The sequence below is a fragment of the Dipodomys merriami genome, unplaced genomic scaffold, assembly GCF_024711535.1.
Source record: "Dipodomys merriami isolate MVZ:Mamm:240054 unplaced genomic scaffold, mDipMer1.0.p SCAF_1, whole genome shotgun sequence".
Lineage (NCBI taxonomy): Eukaryota > Metazoa > Chordata > Mammalia > Rodentia > Heteromyidae > Dipodomys > Dipodomys merriami.
Window position 1 is genome coordinate 138,067,054 of NW_027202270.1, and position 14,092 is coordinate 138,081,145.

The window sequence follows — 14,092 nt, forward strand, 5'->3', positions numbered from 1 at the left end:
CCATGGGCTACATAGCCAGTTCCAGGACAGCCTAGGCTACAGAGCGAAACTCTGTCTCATAAAACTCAGCTCGATGACCTAGCACCCCTGCCTAGCATGTGCACAGAGCCCTAGGTTTGATGCCTAGCGTCACAAGGAAACATGTTTTCTTACATTATTGCTGTTTTAGAGGTGATACACAGTGGGGTTACCTTTACATACATCAGGTAATAAGTACATTTCCTTCCTTTTGCTTAGCATCATCTGTTCCCTCATCTCTCCCATTCCCTCCCTCCCATCTCCACCCACGAGTCGCATAGCTCATGTTCATTAATGTCTAGTGCAGCCGGTGCACTCCGCTGTTGTACTTTTTCCCTCTGACTCTGTGCCTGCCCCCACCTTCCTTCAGATGTGCACGGGTGTGCACCATCTATGAGGTAAAGATTACAGAGTCATCAGAAAATGAAAAAACAAATTAAGGTCCTTTGCGTCTTATCTTTGGAGTTCACTTCAGTATGTATATTATTTTATATACATAGGAAGAGGTGCTTGGGTATTACAACTTGGTGATTTTCTCCTATCCTCTTTGGGCTCACTGTGAGTGTCTAGAATCCTGTGTAGTTTGCCATGTCCCATTGCATTTTAAATCTAACTTCCCTATCAGGGAGAACATGCACCATTTGTCTCTCTGATCTTGGCTTACCTCAACATGATTTTTTCTAATTCTATCCACTTCCCTGTGAATGACATTATTTTGTCCTTTCTAATGGCTGTGTAAAATTCCACTGTACACAGGAATCACATTTTTTGGATCCATTCATCTGTTAGGCATCTGGGTTGTTGACATATCTTGTCTACTGTGAATAGTGCAGCAGTGAAGATAGATGTGCCAGGTGTCCTTATCATATCCTGGCTTGTGATATTCAGGCTAGAAGCCTAGGAGTGATATGGCTGGGTTATAGGGAAGGTCTATGTTTAGTTTTTTTAGGAACCTCCAGACTGCTTTCCAGAGTGGTTGTATTAGTTTACATTCCCACAAGCAATGCTGTAGGATTCCTTTTTCTCCACATCCCTGCCAACAGTTGTTTCTGTCAAATTCAAAATATTGGCCAGTCTAATTGGGGGTAAGATGGTACCTCAGGTTTGTTTTGATTTGCATTTCCTTTATGGCTAGGGATGACAAACATTTCCTCATGTGTTTCTTTGCCATTCTTACCTCTTCTTCTGAGAAGTCTCTCCTTAGCTCCCTTGCCCATTGTAATGATTGTTTTATTAGGTTTGGGAGAGGTTAGTTTCTTGAGCTCCTTGTATATATTGGATATTAGATGCATTGCTGTAAAGATCTTCTCCCAACTGGTTGGCTGTCTTTCTAGTTTAGTAGCAATGTCCTTAGCTGTACAGAAACTTTTTATTTTAATATAGTCCCTCTCTTGTCAAGTCTCTCTCCTATCTGTTGTGCCCCTGGATTCTATTCAGGAAGTTCCTGCCTGTACCTATTAGTTCTAATGTCTCTCCTACTCTCTCTCGCAGTAGTTTCACAGTTTCAGGTCTGATGTCGAGGTCTGTAATCTGCTTTGACTTGAAGTCAGTGCATGGTGAGAGGCTAGGATCCACTTTTAGTTTTCTGCATGTGGCTGCCCAGTTTTCCCACAGCACCAATAGTTGAAGAGGCTATGTTTTTTCCACTGTATGTCTTTGACTCCTTTGTTGACTATCAGATAACTGTAAGTATGTGGGTTTATTTCTGGGTCTTCTAACCTGATCTTTAGGTGTATTTTTATGCCAATACTAAGCTGTTTTTGTTATTATGGCTCTGTAATAGAGTTTGAAATCTGGTATTATGATACTTCCTGCATTGTTTCTTTTGTCTAGAATTGCTTTGGCTATTCTAGGTCTTTTGTTGTTCCATATGAATTCTTGGATTGTTTTCTCTATCGTAGTAAAGAAAGTCTTTGGAATTTTGATGGGGAGTGCACTGAATTTATATGTCATTTTGGCAGTATGGCCATTTTCACAGTATTGATTCTAACTATCCCTGAACATGGAAAGCCTTTCCATTTCCTGGTGTTGTCTTTGCTTTCTTTCTTTAGATTTTTAAAATAGTTTTCACTATATAGATCGTTGACATTTGGGGGTAGGTTAATTCCTAGGTATTTTATTTTTTTTCCTGAGGCTATTGGGGTTGTTTTCATGATTTCCCTTTCATCTTGTACATTGCTGACATACAGAAAGGCTATTGATTTTTGTGGGTTTTGTATCCTGCTACTTTGCCAAAGTGGTCAATTAGCCCTAGGAGTTTGGGAGCGGAGTTTTGGGGATCATTTAGGTATAAGATCATGTCATCTGCAAACAGGGATAATGTAATTTCTTCTTTCCCTATGTGAATCCCTTAAATGTCCTTTTCTTGCCTTATTGCTCTGGCTAAGAATTTCAGAACTATACTGAAGAGGAGTGGAGAGAGTGGGAATCTTTGCCTTGTTCTTGATTTTAGGGGAAATGGTTTTAGTTTTTCCCCAGTTAGCATATTGGTTATTGGTCTGTTGTATATAGCTTTTATTGTTTCAAGGAATGCTCCTTCTATTCCTAGAAAAACTTTTTTTTTTAAATTATGACCTCAGTATCAGCTTCTGGTCTGTAAAATACATCTACACCAGGCAGTTGCCGTTTACATACAAATGTAAGCTTGGAAACACAAATGTCTTAGGCCAGTTCCCCTTTCCAGCTTCCCAAATTCTCAGAGTGCCACCTAGTGTCCACATCATGTAGCACATGTCTACATGAGAACCAAGTGCCATTACATATAGGAATGAAGCAACATTTTTTTAAAGACAAAATTTTACATTATAGAGAGAAATAAAAAACTCAGTATAAAAATAGAAACAGGGGCTGGGAAGGTGGCTCAGTGGTAGAGTCCTTGCCTTGCAATGCATGAGGCCCTCAGTTCGATTCCTCAGCACCACATAAGCAGAAAAGGCCGGAAGTGGGGCTGAGGCTCAAGTGGTGGAGTGCTAGACTACAGCTGAAGAGCCGAGGGACAGAGCCCAGGCCCAGAGTTCAAGCCCCAGGATTGACAAAAAATAAATAAATAAATAAACAGAAAAGAAAATAAAAGAAAGATACATCCAAGATTGTGAAGGATGTTTTTAAATATTTGCAATAAAAAAATAAGTATTTGCAATAATACAGACATGACTGCATACTTGGCTCATTTTTAAAAAGCTAATTATTGTTTTATTTCACACATTTTTATTTAAAAATTAATCATGTGTATTCCCCATATTTCTAATTACCCCCTTTGAGAACATGAGGGTATTGTTGTTGGTTGGTTGCTTCTTGGTACTGGAAATGGTACCCCGGGACAAGTGTTTATTGAGCTACTCACTCCACTAGACAGAGAACATGCATTTTAATGGATGCTCAATAGTCTATTTTATGGATATATCACATGTGTGCTAATCTACTCGCTATCAGAAATGTGGGTCATCTACTTTTCACTGCAATAACACCCCAGAGAATATACTTGCACACCAATCTTCAAACCAATAATTATAATATTATGTCATTTGCAGGGAAATGGATGGACCTAGAACAAATCATGTTAATTGAGGTAAGCCAAGCTCAGACAGACAAAGAGTGCATGTTTTCTCTCATATGCGGAAACTAGATTTAAAATACACCAGGGCATGATACATTATATATGACTCCGGGCATCACACACAGCGAGACAAAAGGAGGGTATTTTTAAGGGAGACACACAAAGGCATAATGCTTCTGTGCCTCTGATCACATAAAATAGTATTTATCAAAATGAACTCGAGAAAATGGAAAGAAAAGTAATTGAGTTTGGGTTCTAAAAGCAGCTGCCTGGGTTCAAAGAACTGCTGTGTTCCCAATCCTGTGACTATGAGCAAATTATTTCCCCAACCTTCTGACAGAGAGGCTACAGAATCTGCCATGGGACTTATGGTGAGGAATTAAAAAAAACAAAACAAAAACCCCAAAGCATTTAGATAGATACCAGGCACAGTGTTGTCTCATTTATTGTCTATTTTCTGTTCTTTTCTTTCTTTCCACCCTTCCTTTCTTTCTTTTTTTTCTTCCTTTTCTTTTCTGAACCCAGGACCTTGCTCTCTAGCTTGTTTTTTTCCACTCAAAGCTGGTGCTCTATCATTTGAGCCTTGCCTCTATTTCCGGCTTTTTTGTTTGTTAATTGGAGATAAAGATTCTCTCAGATTTATCTGCCCAGACTGGCTTCAACCTAGGATCCTTAGATCTCAGCCTTCTGAGTAACTAGAGTACAGGCATAGCCAATTAAGATAGCTTTTGGGAAATAGAGTTGCTTAGGCCCAAGTGTTAACTTAGAAGACTTTGACACATACCAATGAACCCTCTATAAAGGGCTCCCACAGCATAATGAATGCTTCGGTATCGTGGTTTTGATCAGGAAGTAAATGTGGCTGCTCTGGTTGGTTCTCAGGTCCTACGTGTTCCCTCACAGGGAGGACTCAACCCAAAAGTAGGGCGACTTTTGCAGACACTCACTTTAGAACATTTCCCACACTACCACTAGAATGGAGCTTCTGATCTATTTAGCTTAAAAAGAAAAGCTCACCTGGGGCAACTTCTAAGCAATGCAGGCAAGAGACCCACTGTGCAACAGCCTGAAACTTCAAGGCTTTTCCCTATTGAACCCATGAAGCTGGGATCGCAGTGCATAAAATGGATCATCATGAAGATGTGCTGGCTTTAATTGTTTCTCCTCTAAATCTTCCTTCATGAAATTTCCAAGATAGAAAAGGGATATCAGCTTAAATTTCAGTTCTTTCACTTACACATGTTTCCTGATTGGGCTTAAAAAAGAAACCAAGGCAATGTTTCTTAATCTTTCTCAACCAGTTCTTTTGTTTTTGTTAGATGGTTCTCTCTAATGCTGTATTGTGAAATAACGGGTAAAATTGGGTTTCTCAGTATGAAATATCATAACATTAAAGATACCTGGTTCAAGCTGGGTGATGGTGGCTCATGCCTATAATTCTACCTACTCAGCAGGCTGAGACCTGAGGATCATGGGTCAAAGGCTGCCTGAGATCTGAGGATCATGGTTTAAAGCCAGCTGGGTTAGAAAAGCCTATGAGACTCTTACCTCAAATTAACCATCAAAAAAGCCAGAAGGAGAGGTATGGCTCAAGAGGTAGAGCACCTGTCTCATTCTGTTGCATCGTAGAAACCCTGGCACAAGCTGAAATCCTTCATCTCTTTTCACAGGGACAGCAGTCCTACAGATAAGAACCCCTCCCTCACCATTTTACATCCTGCCTGCCCTCTCTAAAGTAGACAGACCGGGACTTTTCTAGTTCCTTCCTGAAATCAAGAAATATATTGTCTATAAAGATTCCTCAGTCAGTAGGCAGAAGCCTTTCAGGAAAAAGGAAATGAGGTGCTAAGTGCCAATATTCCCTAAGTTATCGAGAATCAGCATGATTTTACTTCCTTCTCTAAGCACCTAGGGATGATTTAACTGTTAAGTCTACAGTTTCCCTGGACATGATTATCAAGCTACATCTTACAGTGCTCACAGTTACACAGTTATTTCCCAGCTCTCTACAGATGCCAGAAAGGCAGGAAGACAAATTGCCCTGGGAGGGAGCCGAGGTTCTCAAGGACAGCCCCAGGTGGCAATCACTCAGGGAGACTGTTAACCAAACACATCCAAGGCAACTGACCCAATTCCACCCACTCCTGAGAGCCTAGAGCAAGGAATTCCCACCAAGTGCTAACATAAACAAAAATGGCACTGAGGCTTGAACTCAGGGTGGTCTGGACACTGTCCCTGAGCTTTTTGGCTCAAGGCTAGTGCAAGTGGTTAAGTAATAATAAGAGTCTCAAGGACTTGTCTGCCTGGGTTGGCTTTGAACCACGATTCTCAGATCTCAGCCTCTGAGTAGCTTGGTGTCAGGCATGAGCCACTGATGTCCAGCTAAGTTCAACCTCTTTTGAGATGAGAAAGCTGAAGCCCATGTTTTACTGGTACCTGTTCTGCTCAGTTAGACTGTTCATCACACAGGATTCTGGGTTCTAAGTTTTTCACCAAACTAGAATGATAGCTGATTTTTTTAAAAAGAAAGAAAAAAAAATCACTTGTGGTGGTGGATTTGCATGCTCATTATTTCTTGTCATATAACTGTACACAGATTCTTGCTTGTGGGATAATGTTTTTCCCCCCTCTGGTCCTAGGGCTTGAACTCAGACCCAGGGCACTGTCTTTGAGCTTCTTTTGCTCAAGGTGAGTGCTCTACCACTTGAGCCATAGAGCCACTTCCGGTTTTCTGGTGGTTAGTTGGAGATAAAAGTCTCCTGGACTTTCTTGCCCAGGTTCGCTTTGAACTGTGATCCTTATATTTCAACCTGCTGAGAAGCTAGGATTACAGGCATGAGCCACTGGAACCTGGCTTACTTCCAGCTTTTTCTGAGTAGTTTATTGGAGATAAGTCTCATGGACCTTTCTGCCCAGGCTGACTTAGAACCCTGATCCTCATACCTTAGCCTCCTGAGTAGCTAGGCTTATAGGTGTGAGCCACCACTACAGGGCTACTTTTTTTTTTTAAACTACCACAAGGCTATGTATATGCTAGAGATTAGAAACTTTGAGGATATCTTATGCTCTTATTTGGGATCACCATATCTGAATAGATTTTTTTAAAATTACAGCAGGTTAAAAAAAAAGCCAAGTCTCACCGAAGTTGGGGAAATATTTCCAGGTTGAAGACCCATTCCCGCCAGGGTCTTGGCAAGCTCCACCGCATTTACACCACAGTTAGGGGCCACGTTGGCTTGACATCGAATATGTACATTCATTTTACATACTAGAAGAAGAGGGAAATAGAATCCACAGTCAGAAGTTGACCAGACATTACACACTGCAAGACAAAACTACCAATCTCAGTCAGCTCATAAAAATGAAACTCACATTTAAAACGATTCCTGACATTTTCTCTATTTCTCTTTTGTGCAGAAGCAGACATCCTGGTACTCAAAAAATATCCTATTCTATAGATTTTTTTCCATGACTTGATGACCTACGTTTCTGGAAACTACATGTAACAGTCATTGCTGACCTAACAATCCCATCTAAAGATGAAAGAAGCTTTCATCACTAGAATCAGGTGGCTAACAAGGCACCAGCATGTGTGCTGCAGAGAGATCTGTTGAAACAGGAGGAGGATGGTGTTTCTGGGAGCTGAGACTCTGTGAATTTCTCCCTTTCTGAGAATTGCAGCGGCTGCGCTGCCTGCCTAGTACATAGACAGGAGGCATGGGGGCTTGCGGTTTTGGGTGTTTGCAGCCTGTGGTTCTAGCTATGCTTTGGGGGAAGAAGAAGATATAACCTTTAATGTACTTGAGGTCTGGGTATACAGCAGGTAGAAGAAGCAAGCAAAGCAAGCTAAGGTTCTTAGGCTCAGGAAGGGGCTACCTGACAATGCTGGCTCCAAGGTTTAATCAGCAGAAGTTTTAATTCAGGTCCCTTCAATGTGAGAACCCAGCAGCAGGGCATAGCACATCTCTGTTTGACAGAATCACATGTTCTTGGGGAGTACACGGGCTTTGTGAGTCCTGAACGTATGTCATTTAGGAATGCTTCTCCAAGAGAGTTTATGAAAAAGACTGTGACATCCAGTAGAAAGGAACCCCAAAACTGAAGCTTCATTAGCTTCGTGGGAAATTGAGCCTTTAAAAGAGACACAAGCCTACCGTGCCTCTCAAAACCAGCATGCGTCAGTAAGAACAAAAGTTATAGGAGCTGCATCACTGAAGGTGTGCTCCTCTCAGGTAAGAGGGATGGAGGTGAGGCCCAGGAAATGGCTTCACACCAGCAAGAGCCAAACAAAACAGAAAGTGACTTCCACACTGGACATTCAGATTCAGTTGAAATCATCAGGTTGAAATCAAAGGAACTATACCACAGGAACCACAGGAACTATACACTGTAGTAAACTATACTGTAGTAAAAATTAAAAAAAAAAAGTGAGCAGATTCAAGTGGCTCACATCTGTTTGATCCTAGCTACTCAGGAAGCTGAGATATGAGGATTACTATTCAAAGCCAGCCTAGACCGGAGAGACCTTAAGACTCTTATCTCCAGTTAGCCACCAAAAAGCAGGAAGTGGAGTTGTGACTCAGATAGTGCATTGTCAGCCCTGAGCAAAAAAAAAAAAAAGCTAAGGTAGAGTAGCACCTATGCCCTGAGTTCAAGCCCCAGTACTGGTACACAGGCATGTGCGCATGCTAGCGTGTATGCACGTGTGTTGCGCGTGCGCATCCCCCCCCCCCCACACACAAGTACATGCATACTAGCTAGCTAGATTGCTGGAGTTAACATTTGACTTCATGGTTTGCGACTGCTGTGGGGATGAGACGCATTTCTCCTTCCATGCCTGACAAGGGATGTATAAAGATTGATATATCATATATCTAAGAATATCAGGCCCAAGTGCAATCTTAAACCTATACAATTCAGACACTGGGGCATGATAGGACCCCAGAATGTCAGCCTCTTACTTTTTTGGGGGAGGGGGGGCAGTCCTGGGGCTTGAACCCAGGGCCTGGGCACTATCTCTGAGCTTCTTTTGCTAAAGGCTAACACTCTACCACCTGAGCGACAGTGCTACTTCCAGCTTTTCCTATTTATGTGGTTTCAAGGAATGGAACCCAGGGCTTCATGCACGCTAAGCAATCACTCTACCACTAAGCCACATTCCCAGCCCAGTGTCTCACTTTTACACTGAAGTCCTTGTCGCATTATCCCCCAGAGCAGGGAGCCGCAGTGATCGCAGAACGTCGGCACTTTGTAGTTGTGGATGTTGAACTTGTGTGGAATGTTGATTCCAAATCTCTGTTCAGCAATCTGGGGGGAGAACACAAGATGGCAAGAGCCAATATTTCATACCAATACCTGCTATAAAACCCGTCATCCGAGCCCACCAAGCACAGTGTTTCTCTGACACCTGAGTTGGCTGTTACTTTATTGCTCTGGCTAATTACTTAGAACACTTGTTTTCCTTTTTACTTTCCTTTTTTATTTTTTAACATTTTTCTGTGAGTTTCATCATACCATTGTCACACATGTCTATTTTCATGCATGCAATTTGTTTGAATTCATCCCCTATTACTTTTTTTTTTTTTTCCCCAATTCTGGGGTCTGAATTCAAGGCCTGGGTACTGTTCTTGAGCTTCTTTTGCTCAAGGCTACTGTTCTACCACTTTGAGCCATAGCTCCACTTCCAGTTTTCATGTAGTTAATTGGAGATAAGTGTCTCACAGACTTTCTAACCCAGACTGGCTCTGAACCATGATTCTCACATCTCAGACTTACAGACATGAGTCACTGTTACCTTACTCCTCAGAGCTCTCTTCTCATTAGTAGAATTGATCCAAAGTGCTAATTTCCAGATGACTATGGAAGGGACTCTCACAATGCAGTGTACGCATGATACCAAAAACCCCACAGAAATGGGGGCTGGGAAGGTGGCTCAGTGGTAGAGTGCTTGCCTTGCATGCATGAGGCCCTGCGTTCGAATCCCCAGCACCACATAAGCAAAAAGAAAAAAAGCCGGAAGTGGCACTGTGGCTCAAGTGGTAGAGTGCTAGCCTTGAGCTGAAGAGCTGAGGGACCCAGGGCCAGAGTTCAGGCCCCACGACCGGACCCCCCTACCAAAAACCCCCATAGAAATGAAATGCTATAATGCAAGTTTTAAAAAAGGAGCAACGGGGCAATAGTGGTGCACGCCACAATCCTAGCTTGCTCATGAAGCTGAGATGTAAGATTCACAGTTCAAAGCCAGCCTGGCCAGGAAAGTCTGTAAGATTTTTTTTCTTCAATCAACCAGCAAAAAAGTCAGAAATGGAACTGTGGCTCAAGTGGTAGAGTGCAAACAACAAAGCTAAGAAACAGTGTCAAGACTCACTACCAAGCATACCAAAAAGGAAAAAAAAAAAAAAGAAGAGAGGTGGGAGGAAGAGAGTGAAAAAGACGGAGAAAGAAAATATGTGTGTGTGTGTGTGTGTGTGTGTGTGAGAGAGAGAGAGAGAGACAGAGAGAGAGAGAGAGAGAGAGAGAGAGAGAGAGAGAGAGAGAGAGAGAGAGCGCACACAGAGCAGGTGCTTAATCAGCAAACGAGCATCCTCTTACCTTTGAATCCACTTTGTTAATGTTGTTTTGGCAAGTGCAGGCTGTAACAATTAGATGATGGCAGCGTTTATGGACGACGCAGGTGCACACTAGGAAATTAAATCCAGCAATTACACATTTATCAGAGGCACAGCGTCCAGCCAGTTAGCGGCAGAGTCAACGAAGGCTGTGTCATGTCAACGTGGCTTGACTCGGATGTGCTGGCGGCCAGCACTGGTGTGCTTCCTACTTCCTTTGTCTCCACCCTAACAAAGACCTTTCCTTGTTCAAATCACAAGTCATCCAGTCCCCAGCTGATTGCCTTTCTCCCTAACTTTATTCCATCCTGCAGAGAATTTGCTCCACGGTGGAAATCTGGACACTTCTGTCTAAATAGGTTCACTGGCATCGTCTTGCCTATGAAGAGCATTTAAATTTCTCAACTTTCAGGCTCTCCAGAGACTATCACAAGCCTCCTGTCATCTTTCTTCCATGAGACCTATCTGCACCAACAAAAATAAACAAAATTTATCTTCCTAAAACGCTATGCATGCTTTCCCTAGATCTAAGATATCCTTGCCTAGTGACTGTATCTTAATGACAAGATACAGGTAAAAAATACCTCTCCCTTCTGGAAAGACTGATACTCTCTCTTCCTCCACTGATCCCCACAGCCCTGATCCTGCCCTATTCCCTTCAAACCTTCCACACGAAGTACATGATGTCTTGTGCAGAACAGACACAAAATAAATGTTTGCTGGATGGCTCAATCGATTGTCTGAATACTGACAACTTTTTTTTTGGAACAGTTTTTTTTCCTCTCATTTTATAGATGGAGTCAAGCTTATCCTTTAAGGAAGAACCCAAGCAATGAAGCAGTATGAAAATGTCCATTGTTAAAAGATCTTTTAAGACAGGTGGGAGGTTTTAGGATTAAGCACATAAAGACAAGTTGACATATCAGCCAATGTCTCTGCACCCTAAAACAAATCTCGTTTTCATCACATTGAGCACTTAGAATAATCACATTGAATAAGCCCAGGGAACAAGGCTTTTTGAATCCACTGTTCACAAAGAAAGATCTTATTTTTTCCTGCTTAGCTTGGCTAATGTATTAATTTTATTGATCTTTTTGAAGAACTTACAGTTGGTTTTACAGGTTTTCTCTATTTCTTCTGGTTTCAATTATACTTTTTCTTTTGTTTATCTGAAACTTAAATTCTCCTTTCTCTATTTTCCTAAGGTAGGCATTTAGATGACTAATTATAATATTTCTTCTCTTATAACACAAGCATTTAATGCTATACATTTGAGTACTATTTCTGTGTATTGCATGCATTCTGGTAAGTTAGATTTCATTAACATTTGGTTCAAGGTATCTTTTTCCCAAGATTTTTTTTATGTTCTCTCAAGTTTTGACTTGTGTGTTAATTACAATGTGCTGGTTAGTCTCAGATACTAAAAGATTTTCCAACTATCTTTCTGTAATTGGTTTCAAGTTTAATTCCACTGCATCCTAAGAATACACTTATTATGTTTTTTTATTCCTTATATTAGTTAAGGTGGTTTTATGGCTCAGCATGTAGGCCCTGTTGGTAAACGTTTCTTGTAAGCTTAAGATGAACATGTAATCAGCTGTTGTTGCATAGTGTATTCTGTGTCAGTTTATCAACTACAGTAAGGTGGTTTAAGACAATCATATCCCTACCAATTTTCTGCCAGCAAATATCTAATAACGTATTAAAGTTTTCAACTCTATGGTTGTGAACTTATTTCTACCAGTGTTTGTCTTGTGTATTTTGATGCCTATTGTTAGGTATATACTTGTTAAGCATTGGTGTGTGTGTGTGTGTGTGTGTGTGTGTGAGTGTATGTGTGTGTGTGCGTGTGTAATTTTTTTGTGCTATTTTGGGCACTTCGTTTCCTTGCATAAAGGCACTCTTACCATGAGCCATACATTCAACTAAAGCTTGAACTCAAGGCTAGTGCTCTACCACTTGAGCCACATCTCTACTCCTAACATTTTCATAGTTCATTGGAAATAAGAGTCTCATCCTGCCCAGGCTGGTTTTGAACAGTGATCCTCAGATCTTAGCCTCCTAAGTAGAGGCTAAGATTACAGGATTACAAGTATGAGCCACCAGTGCCCAGTGTGTCGTTATATCTTTTGGGAGAACTGGCTTTGTTACTACACAAGACCTCTCTTTTTCCCTGATAAATTTCCTGATAATTATCTGATGCCATCTTTGTCTAAAATGTCTACCCATCTGTTTTTACAACAGAAAAGCAATTTGGAAATTGGCTTGTATGCTGTATGCAGGCAACCTGAAGGCAGTGTTGTATTTCCCACATGTCCTGATAGTTCAATGTGATAAACAAAATTTTATCTTCTTTATTTCCTTAAGTGCTTTTCATGTTTTTGCAGAGACCAACTTTAAACAATAAAACTTTTCGGGGGGGGTGGGGAGGGGCTGGGAAGGTGGCTCAGTGGTAGAGTGCTTGCCTCGCATGCATGAGTCCCTGAGTTCATTCCTCAGTACCACATAAACAGAAAAGGCCGGAAGTGGCACTGTTGCTCAAGTAGTAGAGTGCTAGCCTTGAGCTAAAGAACTGAGGGACAGCGCCCAGGCCCAGAGTTCAAGCCCCATGACTTACAAAAAAAGATAGAAAGAAATAAAAAAACTTTTCTGGGTATTTTGACTTTAGAAATATTCATCCATTCTACATTATCTAAAATATAGTTAAGACCTCACCAAAACTTGAGTTATAACGACATGGATGTCTCCTCTGAATTACAGAGATGTATGTATTACCATATTAACAAAAGGCATCCTGTTTTCTTTTGGTTTGTTATTGTTATTATTACTATTTTGTCAGTTATGGGGCTTGAACTCAGGGCTCAGGCCCTGTTCTTGAGCTCTCAAGACTCGAGCTCTACCACTTTGAGCCACTGCTCAAAGTTTTGGAGCAGTTAATTAGAGATAAGAGTCTCACCAGGACTTTTCTGCCGGGTCTGGCTTTAGACCATGGTCCTCAGCCTTATGAGTAGCTAGGATTACAGGCATGAGGCACCAGTGCCCAGCTTGGTATAAGCCACCAGTGCCCAGCTTGGCATAATTATCGTTAACATAAGAACCAGATTAAACAGAGATGTGAACATATTTTCTTACCTTGGCATTGATAGCCTTGCTTCCCAAATACTCCCCTGTTCAAGGCAATAGAGAAAAAAAAACACCATCAGTCAAATATTTCAGTAATCACCTCCTATAATTACGATCCTTAAAAAATAAGTTTTGCTTTCTGGTCACTTGTGAAAAACAGAACTGTGATATGGGTGTGTGTGGCACTGTGTGAAAGAGCGTGATTATTCTCTTTCCACAAATAGTAAATGTGCCTAATGCTGGTATTAATTAAAGATAACTGTTGATTAAGCTTATTTTATGCTATAGAGTTACCACTAGTTGATTTGTTCATTTTTATGTATTTTCTTTCTCCTAGGGTCCCTAAAATTTCTCAATCAGGTATACAGCATATCGGATTACAGTATAGGATCACATAAAGGCTATTTTCACCTTGCACTGTATGTTATACAGTAGAAGACTACTGGGCACTTAGTTTTTTTGTAGAAGGTGGGCAATTTTACCATAAGCCATGCCTTCATCCATGATTTCTGCTCATTATATTTGAGATACGGTCTTGATTTTTGCCCAGGAAAGCACCTGGGCATGACCTATGGGAGGCTTCCAGGGAGTTAGGACAAAAGGTGTATGCCACTGTACCCAGCTTTTCATTGAGAAGAGGTCTCTTGAATTTTTTCTACCCAAACTGGCCTCAAACCCTACCCGTAACAATGTTAACCTCTCAGGTAACTAGGATTACAGGCATGAGCCACCGGTGCCTGACAGGGTCTCATATTTTTGCCCAGACTCAGTTTTTATACTGTCTTCT

General features: G+C 41.3%; 1 protein-coding gene across 1 annotated transcript in view; it reads right to left on the reverse strand.

The window, feature by feature from the left end:
* Prkch (protein kinase C eta) overlaps window positions 1–14,092 on the reverse strand; it is a 233,546-nt gene that overhangs the window by 99,422 nt on the left and 120,032 nt on the right. Inside the window, exons 4-7 of the mRNA XM_070032205.1 lie at window positions 13,315–13,349; window positions 10,166–10,254; window positions 8,752–8,881; window positions 6,715–6,842 (exon numbers count right to left, since the gene is read on the reverse strand). Of these exons, the coding sequence (XP_069888306.1) occupies window positions 6,715–6,842; window positions 8,752–8,881; window positions 10,166–10,254; window positions 13,315–13,349 (382 nt within the window). The remainder of the gene's footprint in view (window positions 1–6,714; window positions 6,843–8,751; window positions 8,882–10,165; window positions 10,255–13,314; window positions 13,350–14,092) is intronic.